This window comes from Schistocerca cancellata, chromosome 8, assembly GCF_023864275.1.
Source record: "Schistocerca cancellata isolate TAMUIC-IGC-003103 chromosome 8, iqSchCanc2.1, whole genome shotgun sequence".
Lineage (NCBI taxonomy): Eukaryota > Metazoa > Arthropoda > Insecta > Orthoptera > Acrididae > Schistocerca > Schistocerca cancellata.
In genome coordinates, this window is record NC_064633.1 from 187,405,461 (window position 1) to 187,430,672 (window position 25,212).

General features: G+C 38.8%; 1 protein-coding gene across 10 annotated transcripts in view; it reads right to left on the reverse strand.

The window, feature by feature from the left end:
* Nucleotides 1–322: 322 nt before the first annotated feature.
* Nucleotides 323–25,212, reverse strand: part of LOC126095313 (protein polybromo-1) — a 326,966-nt gene continuing 302,076 nt past the window's right edge. For 8 of the 10 annotated variants that reach the window (XM_049910108.1, XM_049910110.1, XM_049910111.1 and 5 more), the window contains 4 exons: nucleotides 12,935–13,020; nucleotides 1,146–1,217; nucleotides 951–1,062; nucleotides 323–868 (listed from right to left, as the gene is read on the reverse strand). In XM_049910108.1, coding sequence (XP_049766065.1) covers nucleotides 652–868; nucleotides 951–1,062; nucleotides 1,146–1,217; nucleotides 12,935–13,020 — 487 coding nt within the window. In that variant the 3' untranslated portion in view covers nucleotides 323–651. Of the gene's footprint in view, nucleotides 869–950; nucleotides 1,063–1,145; nucleotides 1,218–12,934; nucleotides 13,021–25,212 lie in introns of those variants that run through there. The other 2 variants (XM_049910113.1, XR_007521952.1) reach the window with 2 other exon arrangements.

Here is a 25,212-nt window from a genome sequence, read left to right on the forward strand (position 1 = left end):
ACACCTTTTATCCATTTTCCATGCATATTTTAAGGCTTCTATGATGCATATAATCCGGTCTCTACTAACCATAATAGTCACATACTTTTTGAAGAGGCAGAAAGCCTGGCCAGTACCCACTCAATTCAGAAACTTACCAGGAAACAAAGTAGAGGCCAGCCTTTGCCTCTCTGTAAGTCACAATTTTCTCAATTTTTTGAGTTGGATTTTCTGAATTATGTTTCTCCAAATAAGAGAAAGCTATACACCAAGCAATTCTGTTCCAAGTAAAAAAAAATAAAAAAAATAAACAAAAAAGAGAGAGAAAAAACAATCTACCATATAAACAATGTTTTATTTAGTGATGAGGCACAGTTGACTCACAAACTTTGAGGAACAATGTACAAAACTTTTATATAAAACAAATATGAAGATGATTTTTCACGTACTGGAAATGATTGTAGTTGGTCACACATATACTTAATATGCTATGAAGACAAACACTCACAAAATTCTTAAATACTCAAGACCATTCATCAATGAATTAATTAACATCATACCACAGTTTTAAAATTTGAATAAAAAATATTCAAAAATATATAGACTACAGACATTTAAAACAGTATATGATACTGAGCCAAATTCTGACTTATTTATGAAGACAAACTATACTCAGATCACTTTGCTAATGCCAAGAGCATCACGTAACATAAAATCCCTCAGCGTCCACAGTGCGTTGATAACATTTCCATGGTTGCCAACACCATTACCCAACCAGTGCACAGGTAACCTATTGGGATCTTGAACACTTGTGTTATCTGGTGTAGCATCCAACTGTTTGTTCCAGTTGCTAATATATTTATTATCCACATTCAGTCCTTCTATATACCTGCAATATCATAAAAGAAAAACAATGAAAAAATTCATATTATGTAACATAATAAAAAAAATGAATCAGGTAAAGCACTCACTTGATGTATGCCTCTGAATGTAGAAGCCTCTGAGGACGGGGTGGAACAGGTACAAATATTGGTTCCACTGGTTTCTGGATAGTGCCTACTGATGAGACAGACTGTCCACCTACTGCGTGAATTAACAAAATATTAGTGGAACTATAAAATAGTCTTATGTAAATCAGTGAGAGAGCTGAACAAACATTATGGTACCTGAAGGCTGTGTATGTGGTGATGGTGTTTCCCTTGAATAATTCTGATGTGCAGTCTGAGACTGATTAACCACTGTGAAAAAAAGAAAACAAATTACTGCAGCATATTATGAATACAAGCACAAAGTTTATATGTAAGATGTAAAACAATCTGTCTACAAAAGAATGTTTAGCACTACTGGAGCAAGCTGTAGCAATACGGTTGTAATAGAAATACACAAGGAGTTTGATGATTAAAAACAAAGCCAATAAAAATGCAAGTGAAACAATGACACAGGTAGTGCAAAGCAATGTATAAAAATTGTTAGTGATAGCACACACAAAAACAACCACCACAAAAATACAATGGTATAAATGGCATAATAAGAAAGAGGTAATGAAAAATGCAGCAGCAAATTGACTTGTATTTACATGTGCATTTAATCCCATTTTGTCTTTGCTTATGTAAGTTGCTAAAACAAATAACTAACCATTGAGCAAGCTGTTGAATGAAACACACACAATTCCTTTGAAAAACAGAATTCATAAAAATAAAAAATGAAGTGGAAAGATGTATTTAGTATAATGTAGTAGCAAATCTCTTCTGCATCATCATTTATATTATATGTAACACTGAACTACTTATCTGAATAGATATCGCGCAGTTTGCCCATTACAATACAACCATTCACAGTTCCGCAACTCAAACAGAAAATATAATTATGCCATGAAAAAGGAATGATGGCAAGCAGGAAATATAACGAGGTGAATAGGTGAACAGTGGGCCATGGAAATATTTCATTGGACCGCAAGACTTATGAGAGAACCAAGATAATGACCTCAAGGTAAGTGATGGATGACATCAGGAGATTAGATGGTTAAGCATTTAGTAAAAGGTTATAAAATCAAATGTTTAAGTTAATCAGCCACGTGCAGAACTTTTTAAAAATGATGCAACTGATTTGGATGAGATAAAGATCTATCACATTACACTGGAAATGAAACAGTAACAACAATATTATGTAGAACCTGATAGTTCAGGACAGATAAAGAAAAGAAAAGTCAATTTCATCTGCTGGAAAGATTACTGTCAATGTCTTCTGGGATACTAGAAAAATTATTTTCACTCAGTACCCTCAAATGGTAAAGCAATAACTGGTGAATACTATACAAAGACTTCTGGACCAGCCGGATGAAAAATGTGAGAGGAGAAAAATAACACAGGTACTTTGACAACAAGATAGCTATTGCGATTAGTAAGAATTTTTTGGAATATCCACATCATTCCCCCATATTTGGCATCCTCTGACTTTTACTATCACTCACACTTAAAAAATTTGTAGCTGGGAAACATTTTGAGTCCAAAAAAGAAATTCTAACTGTTGTAGATAGATACTTTATAGTCTTCCTATAATACATTTGAAGTATGGAATCTACTCATAGTGAGAAAAAGATAAAGAGAGATTAAGGCACATACAGAGGCATTCAGACAAAATTTTTTCCATCATTCAATACACAAAAGGAATAAGAAAGAAAACTGATAATATCAGTACAATGTGCCCTCCACTATGCACGCTGTGGATTATTTATGAAGCTGTATTAACTTCTATGGTTCTGATTAGTTCTTTTCTAAAGGCACATAGTAATTCTATAAGCATTTTGTTCGGGTGTTGCTGTATATTACCTTCTTTTTTTAGGCACAGTTCCAAATATTTTACTAAAGATGGTATGACAGCAATGTAGAAATATAGAGTGCCACTCACCACATAGAAGACGCATTGAGTTGCATGCAGGCAACATGAAAATGCTTGTTAAAATAATAAAGCACTGCTTCAAAAATAGGGAACACACACACACACATTCACACAAAAATAGCTCACACATGCATGCCCACTGTCTCCAGGCACTAGCACCTGGCTCAGTTGACGACTTAATTTTTCAAAGTCTTTTCACTGTACCTGTCTGCAACTCAACATCTCCTCTATGCAGTAACAATTTATCCTTTCCATATTGAAGGTAGGGATATATGATACTTGTCTACATTTTGAGACAGGGTCACACTCATTTTTTGTGTAGATAGTTGCATGTCGTCACTAATTCTAGAATTAATAGGGTACGCAGAGGTTTCGACATTCCTTTTAAGCACATCTTGGTAATCATACTGGATATGCAGTACCACCCAGCTGGATATTTATTTTTTAACATTCATATTCATTGTATACTTCCTACTCATTCACTTCTATATACTCAAAATTAGCACACTGTGTGGCATGATCTGGTGTACTGTTTACTCTGTTACTCTGTAACATGAATGTTCTGGTCAATAGCAGGAAGTCACATTATTATAAATATCACACACAGCACTCAAAAATAACAATTTTTTGAAAATATAATTGGATGAATAAAAAAATCTAGGCACTAAATGGTGGCAGGAGAAAACACACATAAAAATTATAGCAATGTGTTAAGCTTTTGAAGGCAGTGGCCCCTTCTTCTGGCAGAAGGGTTGAAGAGAATAGAAAAGGGATAAGGGAAAAGGACTGACAAGGTATAAGAAATGGGGAGTGTTGCAGAAAAGATGCCAAGAACCTGCAGGGAAGACTTACTGCATGGGATGAGAAGGAAAGACTGATTGTTGGGGACTGCACTGGTGAGATTTGGAAACCTGAGAGCTTGAAGGTGGAAGATAGAGTACTAAGCAAAACAGAGATTACTGAAAAAAATCAGGCAAGAGTTAATAAGAGCAAAAAGCCAATTGCAGTGTACATATGTTGGACAGATGGTGGAGGGCTGATTACTACTCAATCGGAAAATAAGAGATATAGAAAACTAAAAGGGAGTGAAGAAACATTATATTTACTTAAAAGAAATGCTGAGACCAAAGAAATTAATGCGGATTTTTGAGCAGGTGGATGATGGGAACCAAGCACATGTTTTAACATGAGTTCCCACCTGCAGGGTTCTGAGAAACTAGAGGGAGAACCCAGGTGACACATGTGATGAAACTTGCATCAAGGTCACAAGTGTCATATTGCAGAGAATGCTCTGCAACAGGATACTGTGCGTTGCCAGCATAAACCCTCTGTGTATGTCCATTCATCCTGACTGGTAACTTGGTGGTAGTCATACCAATGCAGAAGGTCCAGCAATGTTTACAACAACTGATACATGGCATGAGATTGCTCTCCTTCCAATAGCACATGTTTCACCAGTTACCTATCAGAATGGACTTCACTTCAGGGCATGATTTTATGAAGCCATAGCCTTGTTGAAGTAACTGATTATACATTCAAGACCAAAATGCAGAGTGACCAAAGGTGTACTCTCAAGTTGTTTTTTGGAGGGATCAGTAGTACCAGCAAATGCCGAGGCTACATAAAAAAGAACGTTTGACATGGAAAGGATGGCAACTGTCAAAAACATGGAAAGGATGGCAACTGTCAAAACGTAAGTACTGTTGCTTGTTTGTAGGTTTAATGTGAATAGAAGTGTGTAGCTGACCATCAATGAGGATGAAGTCCACATCAAGGAAAGTGGCATGACATCTGGAATAGGACGATGTGAAATTTAATTGGGAGAATGTATTTACAGATTCCAAAAATCTTAACAAGTCACCCTCACCAGGGCAAATACGTCATCAATATATCAAAACCAAACCAGGGACTGCAGGCTTATGGATTCCAGGATAGACCCCGCCAAACAACTCAACTCATAAAAAGATTAGCATAGGAAGGGGCCTGTTTCCCTAGTCCTTGCCCATGATTTTGGTTGAGGTAATGTTCAGCAACAGACAGACCATGTACACGCAGAATGATGGTATAGAGGGAGGTTGCATCAATGGTCAGAGGCAAGGTGTGTGGTGGTAGTGGGTGGTCATAGATTTCAGACGATCTAGGAAATGGTTGATTTCCTTAATATTGTGGAGAGGAGTCTTTGTACTATAGGCTGCAGATATTGGTCAACCAAAGCAAGCATACATACAAAGACTGTCCTAAAGCCAGCAACTACACGACAGCGTGGGTGATTAGGTTTATGGATCTTAGGAAGGAGGTAAAAGATGGTAGTGCATGGTGTGGTTGGCGAAGGCAACACACACCATATCCTGTTGCAGACCATGGACTACAACCTGACAGTTGTGACACTGGTGCCTGTTTGACCACACATGCCCTCTGCACTCTCCCTCTTAACACAAGTTTCTCAGGACTCTGCAGGTGGAAACTGGTATTACATGTGCTTCGATCTCACCATTCACCTGACCTAAATTTATGTAAATGTCTTAGTCTCAGGATTTCTTTTCAGTAACTATTCTGTTTCTTCACTTGCTTTTAGTTTTTTATATCTTTTATTTCCGGATCTGCCTGTCTCCCCCCCCCCCCCCCCAACTGTCTAACATGTTTTAGCTATATGCTCTTATTAGCTCTTCCATGACATTTTTCAGTAATCTCTGTCTTGCTTATTACCCTATATTCGGCTTTTAATCTCTCAGGTTTTCAAATCTTGCTCAGTGAAGTCCTTGACAATATGTCTTTCCTTCTCAACCAGTGCTATGTGATTAAGCCTCCCCTGACCCAAGGATCTGGGCGAATTTTTGATAGCTCTCCTATTTCTTAAATCTTGCTAGTCCTTTTCCTTCATACTTCTTCCTTTCCCTTCAACCGTTCTGCCAGAAGAAGGAGCCACTGGCTCCAAAAGCTTGCACATTTCCCTAACATTTAAATGTGTTTACTAATGCCACCACTTGGTGAGCAGACTTTTTGTCTATCCGTTTATATTACATACAGCATTCAGTCTTTCACTGTGTTATTGTCATGTCTAATTTAAAATAGTTTATTCCACAGACCAGTTCTACAATGATATAGGATTTTTTCACTTCATACAAGTGAAAAATTTACCCTAGAAAACAGGTGAACAGCAAAGTGGTAAAACACACTGACAATATACATGAAGCATTGGGAACTAATTAACAAATACTCGTAAAACTGTCAGGAAGACACCAAAGGTGAGTGTGTGTGTGTGTGTGTGTAGACACACACACACACACACACACACACACACACACCTTTGGTGTCTTCCTGACAGTTTTACGAGTATTTGTTAATTAGTTCCCAATGCTTCATGTATATTGTCAGTGTGTTTTACCACTTTGCTGTTCACCTGTTTTCTAGGGTTTAAAATTTATGCTTTAAAGGCATTCTTGATAATATTTTTTCCAATAGTTACTCTATAAAACAGGTTCAGCCACGTACACTCCGCAAGATCATAATCAAACTGGATGGAAGTTTCAGTCTACGGTTATTTCCAGTTTGGCTATATTTTATTACCTTTCTAATTTCTCTGACAGGGAGGCAGTAAAATAGAACAGTTTAGCTGTCAGGCTCTTTCAGATAGTATTTACTACCTCATCTCTTCTACCTCAATTTCAGAAGTATTAATGCCAGAGTTATTCAGAGTTCAACTGTACAACTGTAGTATCATTTTTGCTATTCTTTTGTACATACACCTAGTTTTATTTTAATTATATGGATGAGAAGACCACACCTCTGGCAGGAAAAACCGAAGCATGCATGCACGCACATTCCGCCAATGCTGTGATGTAAAAAAAGGTAGAAGGTTCATGATGTAATTTATGCATCTACCTTCTACTCAACTTCGTAAGTGACTCCATGGCATATTCAACAGTGAATTTTTAGTTTATTTCTGCACTACTGCACAGTTTCAGCCTTCGCCATTTTCAAGCCCCATTTTTAATCATCAAAATAATGCAATCACAAATATCGCCCTACTGGATTGATGTGAGTGATGTATATGAAGCATACCACTTAGCTTAGTACTTCTGAGTGCAGGTGCGATGACAAAAACTTTCCAATCATTTGTATGATGGCACATCACACGATTAAATTACATACAATGGTTGAACACATGTTCATTCTTAAATACATAATCACTCTCATTATGAACACAATGCATAAATAAAATTGTCTTCTTGCAACACTGCTTGAAACAGTATCAACAATGTCTTATTTTAATTTACCTCTACCTATTCCATACCCGTAGAATAAACAAATTCAGCAACCACCATTTGCTAAATACAAATGCAGAAGTGTAATAACTACTTGGAGTTTCTTGTCTTGTGTAAAACAGTGGCCCCAACATCAACTGTTTGTAAAACTTTTCATAAACAAACAAATGACAGGGAGGCACTCCATGTCAATAGGTCTAACTTCAGAAAAACTTCCCAGATGACAATTATCGATACTGATGATATTTGCTGGTACCATTCATACATGTTCACAGTGAACATTGGTAAAGTTTTATGTGCACCAATTTAATACACATCAAAAAAATTTTGCATCACCCCAGTTTCCAGAACTCCTGAAGATAGACGTTAACTGTGAATATTGTATCACAGACACAGTCCCTTTCACTGTTCAGAGAGGTCACTAAACTTACCAAAAGATGTAAACAACCATGCATAAGCAGCGCATATTAGACAGAAGGGGTCCGACAGCCAATCATTTCTAGTCATTCCATCAGGAAGGAGCTGCACAGTTCGTGTTGCCTGTAGTTCAAATATGGCTAGATGGTCAATAATGTGGTTTGATTGTGTCCACATTGGCACTTTGTGCCGGAAAGGGCTCTCAGCAAAGGACGTGTCCAGGCATCTCAGAGTGAACCAAAGCAATGTTGTACGGACATGGAAGACATACAGAGAGAGTCAGGAACAGTCGATGGCATGACTCACTCAGGCCGCCCAGGGGTTATTGCAGCAATGGATGACCGCTACTTACTTATTATGGCTTGGAGGAACCCTGACAGCAATGCCACCATGTTGAATAACGCTTTTCCTGCAGCCAGAGGATGTCATGTTACAACTAAAACTGTGCGCAATAGGCTGCATGATGCGCAACTGCACTCCTGCCGAATGGGCTTCTCAGGATTGGCATGTTCTCTTCACCAATGAGTGTTGCAAATGCCTTCAACAAGACAATCGTCGGAGACGTGTTTGGAGGCAACCCGGTCAGGCTGAACACCTTAGACACACTGTCCAGTGAGTGCAGCAAGGTGGAGGTTCCCTGATGCTTTGGGGAGGCATTATGTGAGGCCGACATATGCCGCTGGTGGTCATAGAAGGCACCATAATGGCTGTATGATACGTGAATGTCATCCTCTGACCAATAGTGCAACCATATCATCAGCATACTGGCGAGGCATTCGTCTTCATGGATGACAATTCGCGACCCCACTGTGCACATCTTGTGAATGACTTCCTTCAGGATAATGACATAACTCGACTAGAGTGGCCAACATGTTCTCCAGACATGAATCCTAACTAACATGGCTGGGATAGATTGAAAAGGGCTGTTTATGGACGACGTGACCCACCACCCACTGAGGAGTGGGACAATCTGAACCAACAGCGCCTTGATGCCATGACGAATACAGGCATTCATCAATGCAAGAGGACGTGCTACTGAGTGTTAGAGGTACTGGTGTGTACAGCAATCTGGACCACCACCTCTGAAGGTCTCGCTGTATGGTGTTACAACATGCAATGTGTTGTTTTCATGAGAAATAAAACGGATGGAAATGATGTTTATGTTGACCTCTAGTCCAATTTTCTGTACAGGTTCTGGAGCACTCGGAACTGAGGCGCAGCAGAACTTTTTTTGATGTGTGTACTTGCAGATTATATATATATATATATATGAATATAATAGAGGGAAACATTCCACGTGGGAAAAATATATCTAAAAAGAAAGATGATGAGACTTACCAAACAAAAGCGCTGGCAGGTCGATAGACACACAAACAAACACAAACATACACACAAAATTCTAGCTTTCGCAACCAACGGTTGCCTCGTCAGGAAAGAGGGAAAGACGAAAGGATTTGGGTTTTAAGGGAGAGGGTAAGGAGTCATTCCAATCCCGGGAGCGGAAAGACTTACCTTAGGGGGAAAAAAAGGACAGGCGCGCGCACACACACACACACACACACACACACACACACACACACACACACAAGCAGACATTTGTAAAGGCCCAAATTCTTTGCCTTTACAAATGTCTGCTTGTGCCTGTATATGTGTGGATGGATATGTGTGTGTGTGTGTGTGTGTGTGTGTGTGTGTGTGTGTGTGGGCGCGCGCGCGAGTGTATACCTGTCCTTTTTTTCCCCCGAAGGTAAGTCTTTCCGCTCCCGGGATTGGAATGACTCCTTACCCTCTCCCTTAAAACCCAAATCCTTTCGTCTTTCCCTCTCCTTCCCTCTTTCCTGACGAGGCAACCATTGGTTGCGAAAGCTAGAATTTTGTGTGTATGTTTGTGTGTCTATCGACCTGCCAGCACTTTTGTTTGGTAAGTCTCATCATCTTTCTTTTTATATATATAGTCATTTGTTTGACCCCCATAACTCAGTTTTTCATAGTGCCCCAGAGTTTTCGACAACTTTGCGACATAATATCCCTGCCAATATTTACCTAAAGAATCAAAGCTAGCCAATCTAGCCCCACTTTTGCTCTCTCTTACGTGGAATAATTTAAAAAAGATACCATGAACAATTTTCATATAGATAACGTGAAGCAGTGTTGGACAGAAAAAAACTAATTGTGGGATACATCTGAAACTTTGCATGTAGTAACATAGCACCACAAGCTCTTAAGACTATAAAATTTCATTATCCTATTGATAAGGCAAAAGTGCTGTGAAAATACATCCATATTCCACCAGGACTAAAATTAATTCTGAAGTTTTTTAATATGCTTAACACTTGTTAAGTACAGTCTGGGGGTGCAAAATTAGATACCATAATTTGCATTCAGCTCTATAAAATTCTTTACACACAAAATAAAAGTGCATAAATAATCAAGCAATAAAGAAAGTGTTCTCTGTTTTGTATGTGTAATAATCTGCGGTAATCACTTGAGTTTTTCAGCATGGCAGTTTGCAGAATGGAATTTAAAGAAAGCACACTACATCACTGAGAACAGTTTCCTGGACCAGAAGCTATAGCATCTACAATTGCTAGCTATTTCATACAGCATGATCCACAGGAAATTATTGTACATAGGCAATGGATCCGTACTGATTGGGGCATTCTGGACACGAAGAAAATGACTGTAGATTAATTTATTGAAGAGGTAGGAACAAAAATTTGGAATCTGTCACACCATCATTAAATAGCCAAATATCATCTTGAAGCCCTTAAATTTGATCTAAGGACAAGCTTATTATCCAAATGGGTTGTTCCGAAAATTATTGATTTATTGCTGAAGTCCACGGATTCCAATGGGAAAATAGCCAAGTAAGATTATATTCATTTGTTATTTCTCCCCAAAATCAGAAGGTGGCATGTACGAGTTTTCATAGTTTCAGTGACTGTCTATGGAATGACACTATTGCTGCTCGTGTTCTTGTCAAGGAGCTTATCAAATATGCTTCTTCTCAGATTTCTCTCATTCATTACTTCAGTAATGACTCCAGATGCGTCTCCCCCACAAACTATGTTAACACAAATATGCTATACTTTAGATTGGAAACAATAACATCACACAAAGTGAAGACACAAATTCAAAACGTTCATTAACAAGAATCCTTTTCCAAAAGATGTCAGGCAGATTTCTATGAACATTCACGAAAATTTTGACAATCTGACAATCGTGAGAATTTGAAGACAGTTTATAGAATGTGTGTTCAGCTGTTCTGCAATAATTTTAATACTATGATCTCCTTTGTCTTGGCTAATGGACTATTAAATTTTGAAGTTGATAACTATTTCAATACTGAAGTTATTTCAGCACAAAAACTTGTTGAAACATGTCATGCAGAGTTACGACTAGTGATGCTCTTTTGTGCACTTTTCCAAGCTGTTCTCACTCACTTCCTATTCATCAGAATATTTTGATAGTATCTTCCCACCAGAATATTACACAATTGTGAAACCTAACAAAGGATAAAATACTGCACTATAAATTTCACAGCTGTTCCACAATTTTTTCTTACAGAAATCAATTTCTGTCCAACATTAGATCACCTTCGGGTCTCCAGCATCAAAGGGAAGAAACTAGATAACAAGTGGGTACAGTTATAATGCATCTTCACTAAACGTACAGACATTACTTGTAGACCATGACATATTAATACAGGGGAGTACTTACAAAAGCAACTCAGATGTGCATTCTCATAGTTGCAATACCAATTGTAACTTATAGACTGTTCCATTACCATTATTAGCCACCTAAGAGAAACATTTATGTCCCGACAACATCAGAGACAGTTGTGCGTGTCCAGTTATCACGTTGTAAGCTGAATTGGCCAGAGACTTTACAATGGAAGTCTTAAACATACCAGAGATATAAGGATTACTGATTTAGTCAAACTGTCTACATTTGAGAGATGCTAGAGGCAGTAGTTGTTACAGAGAGACGTGGAGGTCCACAAACAGTGTTACTGTGTTGCTTTATTGCATTTGTTTAATGATTATTTTTATTGTTTAGCGACCTTAAAACATAACTGGTCTGTTAGTGAACTAAAAGTAATGTGATCATTAGTCAAATTAGGAGCATTACTGGCATCTGTGATATGTAGACAGTTTGACTAAATCAGTAATAATTATATATCTGAAATGTTTAAGACTTCCACTGTAACATCCTTGGCCCATTCAGTTCAAAACACGATAACAGAATGCACACAACCGTCTATGATGTTGTCGGGACATAAATGTTACTCTTAGACAGCCAATAATAGTAACTGGACAGTCTACAAGTTACAACTGGTTTTGCAACTGTGTGAATGCATAGCTGAGCTGTTTTGTAACTATTCTCTCGTATTCAAATGTCATGGTAGACAGTAGTGTCTATACATGTAGTTGTTATGTATTACAATTGTACACACTTATTATTTGGTTATCTTGTTTTGGTGCAGGAGACCCAAAGATGGTGTGATATGAGACCGAAATCTCTTGTCTTTGATAAAAAATTGTGGTACAGTTGTGAACTTCATAATGCAAATCTTAACCTTCCTAAAAGCTGTTGAACACCACCTACAAAAATATTTAGAACAAAAGATGATAAATTTAATATGTGTACCGTGCTCTAACGTTCCAAAACCAAAACCAGTTAAGGTGCAACAGGGTCTTTCTAATGACAACGGCTTAAGAGTTTGCAGAACAATACTGTTTTTTCTTTTTTTTTCAAAAGTCGGCTAAAACACATATTTTTGTGTTCTTATAAAAGTTTTAAGCTATCCCTTCAAATTGAAAACTATAGGAATGCAATAGGAGAACGCAATTTTATATATATTTTAATACACTGTGTTGTAAGTGGTAAAACGCAGTTTCAGGTAAACCACGCACTTTCTTCTGGAGATATAAGAAGCTATACTTCACATTTTTTTCCAACCAGATAATTTCTCTGCCAACTTTGCCTTGAGTTATCCATATGAAAACTGATCACAAAATCTTTCTTTACTATTTCACTTAAGAAAGCACAAAAATTTTACAATGGTCTAGTTCTGTTTCCTTCAAGAAAATATTACCAAAGATGGGCTGTCTCAAAGTTGCTGACAACTCAGGGTACACTGCAGGAAGGTATGCTATGGGATCAAAAGCTGACTTTATCCCCGCAGTATTGAACTAGTGATCATGAAACTTTACCAATGCTTATTGGGAACACATGCAAATGTTTACACAAAAATTCATTAAAACATATTATGGTTATGTGGCATACCCAGGTATACTAATGGTTAAGTTATCAAACAAAACAATCATTCTTTCCCAATTAGAAATCACAAGTGAGACTGGTGTGCTACTCACAGATGCCATGCAGGGGAGCTTGTGGAGTGACAGGAGCTGGAGGTCGGCTGGGAGTCATCACAGGCCTCCTCGACGGCACAAAGTTCCTACACATAACACAACAGGAGGGGCTAGACTACACACACATAAGCAAGCATGCACCATGCCAACAAACAATCTACAGCTGGCTGTATGCATCCTTTGATGACATTGTCACTTTTTGCTGGTACTAATGACACTGTAACACTGGTCAATGCAAGCTGCATATTAAGTACAATGAAAGTGTTGTTCTGATTAAAAACAATAGTACAGATGTGTAAAATGTATTAACTATGCAATGACCAGTCATTAAAAACATTTTCCTAATAACTAAAGCAGCCTCAAAATATTGACAACAACACAAAGTCATGCAAGATGGACACACCTGTGCACGATATCTGGAAACACTGCAACATGAAGGGAATGAGAAAAACTGTTGTCATGCTGCAGGATGGCACAAGCACGAAATGTAAATCTACACATTGCAAAAGTACTGAACACAGACAGCTTTATTGTGAGAAAAAAATAAAAGACAACAAAAGATCAACTTGGCTAGTACCTGTTTATTTGCCAATTACTTTTATGATTAAATTGTTCCACACATTTTTATCTGCAGATTAGTTAAGTCTGTAACTACCTTTATAAAGTGATTTTGCTGTGTTTGCAACTATTATTTAAAAGATAAAATTCTCTCTGAATAGTTTTCCAGGCATTTACAGTAACATTTAAATTTTAAGTGTGCATATCAGCCATAAAGGAGTAAAGAAAACATCCACAATAAATAGCAGTTTATAGGTGCAGAATATGCTTAAAATACCACGCACGGAACAGGCTCTAGTATCGTAGCACAGCAAGTTCCCTTTTTTTGAGTATGTTCGTGGCAAAGTTTATGGAAGCCAATTTCTTGACAAATCATTATGATGAGCTACTATGAATCAAAAAACCAGACACTTCCATCAATGGCTGTCCATGAAAACTAGAGAGAACACAGTGATATGTGCTCTAGTCAACAGGGGAATTAACTCAATCCACTCAGCTGTGCCTTACAGATGTCAGCTGAAACCATAATTATGCAGATTTAAGAGACCTCATAGTAACTGCTTGCAATTTGTCGATACAAAAGGAAAATCTGCAAAGAACATGACTGTTTTGTCATATCAATGTCTGTTGTTACAATTAAAAAAAAAGTATTTAATACTGAAAACACTATAACATTGTGGCAGCTCTTTCAACACATTTCCAGAGTGTTCCATACACAATTTCTTACTCCACATTCAAGGTGACTTTTTCGATCTGAAGTGTCAATAGCACCAGCTTACATCCCAGGTGCTATTTTCACTGTACTTAGCAGAAGAGTGTCCCTCCCTCAAATTTCTACATACTTTAAGAAATGTAGACCTATCGCACTACAGGTGTCTGATTCTACGATGATATGCTTACATTTACTCGTGCACATTTAACAGCTTCTATATGTATATACAATCCTATCTAATACAGTGTATCTATTATTATTTTTCATCAGTTGTAAAGTGGCTTAGCAATAATGTTCACTTCTCTCAGCAATAATCCTTCATTACTTGGAAACCGATAATGCTTGTACAAGTTTCAGCTACTAATTTCATGACTGCCAACAAAACACTTCTGCAATTGTTGTGGATAATGTAAAACAGACAGAGGTTCATGTGACTATGTAGCATAGTTGCATTTAATTTACATTTCTCATGTAATTAATTTTTTCAATTGCCATATTTTTAGATGTACAAAACCAACACACTAATGTCACATATCAGCTTGTAAGCTATTGGAAAGTGTGCCGAGATCACATAAATTAACGTAACACAAATGAAAAAAATTTGCTATCATTTCAAATACATCTAGACCAATATTTTATTTAGAAACTCAATTTATACAAGGTTTCTCAGTTTATTAGACTTCAAATTAACTCATCTGTAGGCTAGTCAATTGTCTGGCCCCACATTTTTATTAACAACATTCTGAACTTGACTTCCAGAACATGTCCCATTACAGTAATACACTATTCTAGGCATTTGGCATTTGTATTCCGTATCTGTCTAGTGCTACCATCTAGTGAGAAACTGTCAGAATATGGACAAAAATACTACAGGCTTTGGAGTGGATGTACAGCAGGCGGAGAGTGATCAAAACGAGCGGTGTGTGGTTATCCTGGCACAGTGCATATGTTCCATGAAAATCAGATCAAATTATCATCTTCTCAGTTACAAATGTTGTCTATGCTAATCTTTTATTTACAGTGCATGGTCTCCTTCAAAATACTCTCCTCCACAATTGATGCACCCTTCCCAATACCATTTACACTTTCAGAAGCAGTCTTGGTACACCTCTTGCTGTATCCAGCAAAGTGCCATCCATGAATTTCTTTTATCTTGTCTATCGTTGCAAATCTTCGTCCTTTGAATACGGTTTTCAACTTCTGAAATTAAAAAAAAGTTTGCAGGGACCAGATCTGGAGAGTACAGAGAATGAGGCAGCGTCATTTTTGTGCCATAGTCACGCACCAACAAGGATGAATGTGTGGGTGCATTTTCGTGATGCAAGAACTGTAAATTGTCTTAAAACGTCCCAATGGTACCATTCAGTAACATTTTGTCCATGTGGCATGAATTCATGATCAACTAATCCTTCAAAGTCAAAGAAAACTATTGGCATGGCTTTGACCTTTGACCTGACCTGACAAGCTTTCATATCAGCGCACACTCCGCTGCAGAGTGAAAATCTCATTCTGGAAATATCCCCCAGACTGTGGCTAAGCGTGTCTCTGCAGTATCCTTGACAAATGATTTCTTCCAGGAGTGCTAGTTCTGCAAGGTATGCAGGAGAGCTTCTGTCAAGTTTGGAAGGTAGGAGACAAGGTACTGGCGGAATTAAAGCTGTGAGGACGGGTCGTGAGTCATGCTTGGGTAGCTCAGTTGGTAGAGCACTTGCCCGCGAAAGGCAAAGGTCCCGAGTTCAAGTCTCGGTCCGGCACACAGTTTTAATCTGCCAGGAAGTTTCATATCAGTGCACACTCCACTGCAGAGTGAAAATCTCATTCTGCAGCTTTCTATTGTCTTGGAGAACCTTTCCCGACCTATTGTAAAGGTCAGACCTTGGTCTCAACATCATGACCATAGAACCACATCTCATCACCAGTTATGAATCTCTTAAGGAACATCTCGTTCTCATTTGCACAATCCAAAAGCTCTTCACAGATCGCAAGGTAAAGGTCTTTCTGGTCTTGATTCATGGGCCGTGGGATGAACTTGGCGCCATACAATGCATTCCAAGATGCTGTTTTCAAGACATGATCCAACTGAAATGTTACATTCTTCTGCAATCTCTCGAACAGTCAGTCTTTGATTGGAACACACAATGTTGTTGCTGTTCCTGACATGAGCACTGTCGGTATACGCCAAAGGGCACACTGCATGAGGGTCATCTTTAACTTCCATCCGGCCGATTTTAAAGCATATGAACAATTTGTAACACCGAGTACGGCTTAAACACTCGTCACCATATGCTTCTTGCATCATCATTTATTGTGCCTCTGTATAGGATTTTTTGAACTTCACACAAAATTTAATGCAGATACATAGCTCCTCTAACTCTGCCATCTTGAATTTCACAAAATGTGCCACACAATGTTCTACTCAATACAACAGCTCTGGGCAACAAGTAACAGACATACAAGAAGGAAACTACCAGCAGCCACACATTAAACGCAGGTTGATGCAGGGATGCCAACCAAATTTTGGTCGAACACACCATACCATTGGCACAAAATTACGAATTTTCCAGAATTTTTTGAACATATCTCATATTTTCAAACAATGGAATGTCCAAGTTGGAATACCAACAATATTATGAAAAAGAAAAAACTGTTACTCACTGCAAAGATGACATGTTGAGTTGCAGCCAGTCACAATGAAAAAAGACTATTATACACTGAGCTTTTGGCCATAGCATTCTTCAGACCAGGAAAACACACACACACACACACACACACACACACACACACACACACACACACACACACACACACAGAGAGAGAGAGAGAGAGAGAGAGAGAGAGAGAGAGAGAGAGAGAGAGAGAAGCAAGCACGGACACCTCAACCACACATAACAGCTACCTGTGGCCGCTCGGGTCAGTGACGACAGAGATAGCGGTCACGTGGATAAGAGGTGTGGTTTTTTCGTATGCGCACCTGTGTTTTGTGTGTGTGTGTGTGTGTTTTTTCTTTTCTTTTCTGGAAAAGGCTCTGTGGTAGAAGATTCAGACCTAAGAGGCCTTTCTCTGGTGAAGGTCCTAGCCCGATCTACTCCAAGTTGTCATCATCTACTTGCTGGGTGGGCACCCGAGTATCACCTCTCAGACTGTATGTGCAGTCTTCCTGTCTGTGCATTGTGTGTGCTGAAAAAGCCCTGGGCATCCTCTTTCAAAACAGCCATCTAAAAGATGCTGTGGGTACAGGTCTCAGTGCATATCCCTCTTCAAGCAAGCTGAGGCTTCGAGTTAACTGCAGCACATCAGTGGGCCACCTCATGGGGTCCCACTGCCACCCTTGCACTGCTTCGCCGTCAGGCAGGGTGCTTAACGGCTGCAAACTGTGTACGCTGTTTGGGTGTTGTGTCCAGCATTTCTCACTGACGCCTCGGTGAGCAGCCCACCTTCACCGAGCCTGTTTCCTGCACACCACAAGAGAAAATACTCACTGTAACAAACATGTCGATAAAATGGTATGTCAGACACTGCTGTTTCTCTCACACCTTCAGGTGCAAGACAGACAGACACCAGCTCTTGGAGCTCGGCCTCCGACACACTGAAAATGTCACTGGCTCACCCGTCCAAAGTTATACACCTACTCATCTCTTGACCCGAGGGGTTGAGAGTTTGTTGAAGACCATATATCAGCAATCAATACTGTATCGTCAGTACTTCGAATGTTGTTGGTGATGACTCTGTTAATGTTTATGCCTTTTTCTAAATAACCAAGTGCTTCCTGAAAAATACTGTCCACGTAAAAATAGAATAACAGCTTGCACCCTCGTCAGAGGTCTCTACAGACGTTAACCAAGTTGGTGAGCTCATTGTCAAACTTAACTTGTGATTTCTGGTTCAAATATAAATTCTCTATAAAGCAGATGTCTTTTTGAGACACATCCACTCTTTTCAAAATTTCCATATATTTACGATGATGTTCTCTAACACAGACTTTTTCATAGTCAATTAAAAAAAGGGCTTTGGTTGAAATGGGTAGTGATGTGTGAAACATGACTTTAGGCAAGATAAAGTCACATAGACTCCGCTACTCAGTCCCTTCTCTTATCTCCAAGTTGGCAAACTCTGGGAACCTGAGCAACCTTGTGAAAGATTGGGTGTCTAACCCCGGTGGGAAATGGTCTGTGCAGATAAGAGCAGGAGAAATAGTTCTCTGAAGATGAAATAAGCTAAGGAACAAGGATATGAATAGGACTCTTAAAATTGGAACATGGAATGTGTGTACCCCGCTGTAACCAGGAGCAATGAAAAGTGTAGCTGAAGAATCATTGAATTATGGATTGTAATTAGCTGCCCTCCACGAAATCAGATGAACGCTAAAGGAGATACGCGAAAGCAAAATTTTACATTACATTACTCTGGGAAAGGTGACAAACAAAGAGCTCTTAATGTTGGGTTCATTGTAGCAAAAATATGTGCATATCTATCCCTGCCTTTATGCCATATAATGACAAAACATGCACCCTCAGAATAACTGGAAGATTCCAAAAGACAACTTTTTTAAACATGTACACTCCAACAGAAGCATCAGATGATGATCTTGTGAATAGCTTTCACAATCAACTGCATGAAGTATGTGAAAGAATACTTACACATGATTCAAGTATAATCCTCTGGGATTATAATGCAAATCTCAAAAAAGAAAAACCTTTACACACCCTTTATGCTAATGGAAGCTTGCATGGGGGGAAACAGATACTAATGGGCTGAGTGTTGCCCAGTTTGTACCTGCCAATGATTTTAAATCTGTAAGCACATTCTCCAAGAAAAATATTCACAAAGGGACCTCAAAAATTCCAGGAATGAATGATACAATGAAATTGACCATACACTGGTATCCAAAAGATGGGCCAGCAACACTGAAAATGTACACACGTTTCGGGGAGCAAAGGCAGACTGTGACAACCCTGTAGCTGCAAAAGTGAGGCAAAGGACTACTATGGCATATGAATGGAAAACTATGGGAATTGTGAAATGCAATATACACATAATGGAAGATAGAGATAAAGAGCTTTTGAATATCAGAATAAATTGAAGCAGGAACTACAGCTAGTGGAGCACAGTAATGACATAGATAATGAATGGGAAGGTATTAAGAATACCATCATAACTGTAGCAAAGGATGTAATTTGAGAATCCAGAAGACCCAGAAATGAGGAGTGGTATGATGATGAATGTAGACAGCTGGTTCAACAGAAGAAGCAGGACTAAAATGTCTTCAACGAAATACATGAATTAACCAGACTGTATAATTAAAAAGTGGATAGACCAACAAGGGTATGCAGAAGAAAGAAAAGAGAAGCCTTAAAAAGAAAGATAAAAGGCATTGAATAGCATTATAATAGGAATGAGAGTAGAGAGTTTTATAAGTAGTTAAGAGAAGGACACAAGTAAAATAATAGGCTGCAAGGATAAGGACGGAAACATGCTGACAAAAGAGGAAAGTCATGAGCATATGGAGGGAATATTTTATAGAAATACTTGGGGGTGATTGCACTGATAGGGAGCAATGGATATACCATACAGTAAAGCCAAAAATGGAAGAGCCTACTTTTACATAAATAAGATCACTCTGTTGAATGTTGCATGTAAGGTTTTATCTGGAATCCTCTACAATAGATTAGTCCCATAGGTGGAAGTTATACATGTGGCTTTAGGCATAACAGATCAACCTTGGAGTAAATATTAGTACTGAGGCAAATACAGGAAATAGCATATGAATATAATATGAAACTCAACAATATCTACAAGCATTTCAAGCAGATCTTTGATAGTCATCACCATCATCAGGAATTCCTTCCAGCGAGCTGGGTAGGAACTTTGTTACCAATATGCCTCTATTAGTTTCTGTCCTGGTATAGCTTTTCCCTCTCTGCTGCATTCAATGTTACTCCTCTCCTCTTGAGATCTTCCTTAACCTGGCCTGTCCATCTCTTTCTTGGGCGCCCAGTCAGTCTTCTTCCTGGTACCTCCATCTCCAAATACTGACGTGGAGTTAGAGTCAGATGCATTCGCTTCACATGACCGAACCACTTCACTTCACTCTCAAAGCACTCATCCTCTCCTCTGTAGTCAATGTCACCTGCAGGTCTCGCCTTACATAATCATTTATGACTCTGTCTCTCCTAGTTTTCTGTAGAGCGGACCTAAGGAACTTCATTTCACGTGCATTTGACTCTCTTCTCTTTTATTTATAACACTGGCCTCTAGACTATACATCATGACTGGCAGGAGATAAGTTTTATACATGGTCTGTTTGGCTCTTTCAGGGACTTCCTCGTCCCAGATTAAATTTCGCACTTGGTGGAAGAAGCTATATCCTTTTGTTATTCTGTATAAGACTTCTAGTTTGGAACTTCCATTGCATATGATGCTACCAAGATAATTGAAGCTTTTCACACATTCAACCTTCTCCCCCTCCAGTGTGATGTGACATGGTTTGGGTGTCCTGCTCATCTTCATTGCCACTGTCTTGTTCCTACTCACAGTTAGCTTGAATTTTTTAAATTTTGTGTTCTAGTAATCTAGTCGTCTCTGAACCTCCATTTCCGTCTCTCCCCAAATCACGATGTCATCAGCAAAAACAAATGTGTTTAGATCTTCATTTTCTTCTTCTTTGATTTCTTTCAGGATTGTGTCTTTTGACAGTCTAAATAGGAAATGTTAGAAGATATAAATCAGCTTGTCATACCACCCAAATATATTTTGGTGGATGGAAAATTAACCAACTGTTGCCATATCAATAAAGGAGTTAGACAAGCTGATGCTCTTTCCAAAATGCTTTTCAATTTGGCCTCAGAATCAGTTATACAAAAACTGCAAATATTTGAACACATAGGTATAACAAGCACACAGCTGAGTGCATATGCTAATAACACTGCAGTTATTTGTAGACAATGGGTGTCATTGGAGAAAGTAGTGGCAGAACTGAAAATAGTTGTACAGCTTAGGGGACTGGAAATTAATGAATACAAAACTAAATACATGAAATTCCACAGAACATTGACAATAACCTGAATAACTGGTCAGCAGCAGGTTCTCATTTTCAGCATTTTTAATACCTAGGGGCTAATATTAATAACATAAAGTCCATGTCCATTGAAATAAAAGCCCACATCTTGAGTGGTAATAGGTGTTATCCTACATGTAAAAAGCTAATTACATCTAGGATGGTAAACAGACAGCTCAAAAAGACTATATATGAGGTTATGATTAGGCTAATGGTTACATATAGATGTGAAGTATGGATGCTAACCAACACTGAGTATTTGAACGAAGAATACCATACAAAATTTATGGAGGAATCCGAAATAATGATGGTACCTGGAGGACCAGGACCAATTATGAGTTTCATCATCTCATACAAGGATCAGACATTGTGAGGCTAATTAAAAGAATAGCCTGGCTGGGACACTTCCTAAGAATGGAGGACACAAGAACTGGAAGGAGGTTTTCCAATGGAAACCAATAGGAAGAAAATTAAAAGGAAGACAATGTAAGCAATGGTGGGACGATTGGAACAAAACACCGTAGCCCTAGGAATCAGAGTATGGGAAGGAAAGAAAATGAGAGGGCAGAATGGAAGGAAATTGTTAAGAAGGCAAAGACCCACATAGGGTTGTGAAGCCACAACAATAAGAAGAGAACAAAGGCCTATATTTTTATTCTAATCATACTGGTTTTGCAATAGAACGTTTAATCCAACACTTGCTTCTCTTGTACCTTAGCCTTTCCTAAACTCACGGCTGTGTCTCACCAAATAATTTCTCACTTTTTCAAACAATGTCTGATGGATGACTTTCAGAACTACTTTCAAGGCATGGCTCATTAGATTGATGAGTCTGTGATCTTCACGTTACTCCTTCTCCTGAAACAAACACGCACACACACGCACACACACACACACACACACACACACACACACACACACACACACACACACACACTGCCGCCCCCTCCCTCCCTCTCCCCGACACCCTTAAGAGCTTTTAACAAGCATTGTTTCCTTTGTGTGACTGTAGACCTTAGCCCATGTGTACTACTGATGAAAAACTATCACCCCATGTGTACTACTGATGAAAAACTATCAGGTCTCCAGCCTGACAGTGATGATGATGATGCTTGGTTTGTGGGGCGTTCAACTGCGTGGTTATCAGCGCCCGTACAATTACCCAATCTTTGCTCAGTCCAATTTCGCCACTTTCCTGGATGATGATGAAATGATGAGGACAACACAAACACCCAGTCAACTCGAGCCAGGTGAAAATCCCTGACCCCGCCGGGAATCGAACCCGGGACCCCGTGCTCGGGAAGCGAGAACGCTACCGCGAGACCACGAGCGGCGGACCAGCCTGACAGTGTTAACCCTTCTGGATCCAATGTCAGACTATGCCCAACATTGCGATTTTTCACTACAGCTTCGATGTCAGATGATGCCCAACATTTCATTAGTGTAAAATAAATATGAGTTGGGAAGAATTTGGTGAGTAGAAAAACGGGATTAGAAATGGTTAAAATAGTGCTGTGTTTGAAGAGTGTGACACTCATAATCAATTATCTCCTTTGTTCTCTTCATCTCAGTCTTCAGCTTCTAGAAAACATTCCTCAAGTCTGGATGATTACAAAAAATCAAGGACTTGGAAGTGTATTTTATTTATTAATGTAAACTCACTTGTTGTCAGTATTTGAGCATAATGAGCGACTTTTTGTTACCACCAGCATATGCTTCTCAACCTCACTACAATATGCAAAAATCGATACATATTTGTATTACTTAATGATGCAGCTACCGTATTTACTCGAATCTAAGCTGCACCTGAAAAATGAGACCCGAAATCATGGGAAAAAAAAAATTTTCCTGAATTTAAGCTGCACCTGAAATTTGAGATTCAAATTTAAGGGGACAAAAAAGTTTTGGACCGCACCTCCAAATAGAAACAAAGTTGGTCCATTGTAACATGAGACACAATTTAGGTCGAATGGCTGGAGATACAGCTACAGTAGATTGGTTCAAGTCGTAAGCTTAGCAGTTAAGGTTTACCAGGTAGCCATTGTTAGTGTCAGGCACTCCATCCATATTTATATGGGTTCCCTTCCCTTTTCATGTGCTTCGTCTGGTTTGAATCGATTGCTTATTTTGCTTTGATCTGATAAGTGCCGTACTCTTTGTTATAGGTGTTTATGTCACTCTAAACTGAAAATGCATTATTGTACTGTGTCATGCATTGTTTATCGCATTCTGATAATGGGTTTTTACAACCTATCGCTGCTCGCGGCATGGCTTGCTTTCGTGCGCGCTACCGCCGCTTACAATTTAAAAGAGAGAAAGAGAGAGAGGAATTGTCTCATTAGCGAAACAATGGCAAGAGACTGCTATTTGTTGTTAATTACACTACTGCTTTCTTTGATAATGATCAACAAGAACCAAATAATAAACTGTGTATGACATACATCCCAAACAGTTTTGCCAGTCGGATTTTCGTAGTAGATTTTTAGTGATGACTTCAAATGCAGAGTGTGTTGTTGTTAGCTTCAGTCCGTAGACTGGTTTGATGCAGCTCTCCATGCTTTTCTATCCTGTGCGATGCAGAGTAGCAACACATAAAATAAGAATGAAAATAACTTAGAAATTAAATGCTGACATTTAAAACAAAATTTTATTAGGTTTGTAATACATCTTATACAAAATGTTTAAAATATCAGTCATGATTCTGAATCACTATCATTCGATTCTTCGTTGCTCATTTCTTCATACAGAGGATCGTCCTCCGTACCATCTAGTGCATTGGATATCGAACATTTTTTAAATGCCTGTTGCACAGTCTGATTTTGAACACACTTCCATGCATCATAAATCCACTGGCACACTTGCGACAAACTTGTGCGTTTTACATGTCCTGTTGGTGTCAGTTGTCTGTCGCTTTTCGAGCCAGTCTATGTACATGCGTTTAAGCTTGTCCTTAATTGGTTTATCCAAACAGACGTCAAGTGGTTGCAGAATTGACGTCATCCCACCAGGAATTGCTGCCAAGTCCATTCTGCTTTCCTCTAATTTTCGTTTAGCTGCAGGTGTTGTATGGCCTGCGTATGCATCTAACACCAACAGACTGCGTCAGCCAAGCGTTGCGCTAGGACGACAATTCCACACAAGCCTAATCCATTCCAGCACCATGTCCTCCGAAAACCACCCAGTTTCGTTTGCTCGTACAATTACAGTTTTTGGAAACATTTCCGATTTCAGTAAAGTCTTGGACATCCGCTGTTTTTTTACCCCGATGTAGGAACACGTCTTTCTTACCTTTGGCATCAACCGTACAATTTGATGGCATGTCAAAATATACGGGAGTTTGGTCTGCATTTCCAATCTGACCAAGAATGTATTGCTTTTCTGTGCACCGCCCAATTGTGAAGCACTAAAATTCGACAAGTTTTTCTTTATAATTTTTCGGCAGCTTCTGTGCAACTGAAGTTCACCTCCGAAGTTAAAAACCCCAGTGCTTCATAAACAGATCAATCCAACTGTGACTAGCCTTAAAATTTTCTATTTTTTTCTTTCTAGCAATTTCATGTGCCTTCATTTTTGAAATTTCGGCATTCACAGCCAGGAATTTCTGACGCAGTTCCTTAACAAATTCATTTAAAATTACTTCTAATGCATGATATCGGCCACACTTTGGCTCACTAAATACTTTCCTGCTACTTGAACATTCAAATAATTTGTCTCTCTGCAGTCGCCATTGCCTGACGCTGCTTTCATCAATCCCGTATCGCAGACCTGCAGCACGATTAGAACTTTCTCCCGCAAAATAAGTAGCTCCCCTCTTGAATTTGGCACTATAATGAAAGTGCTTCATTATGGTTCACTAACACCAACAAACACTTCACAAAATTCCACAAAGCAATAGGTGCGTTACGTGAAATCTTAATGATCCCCAGCGTATCAACTCATGCAACAATACTAGTC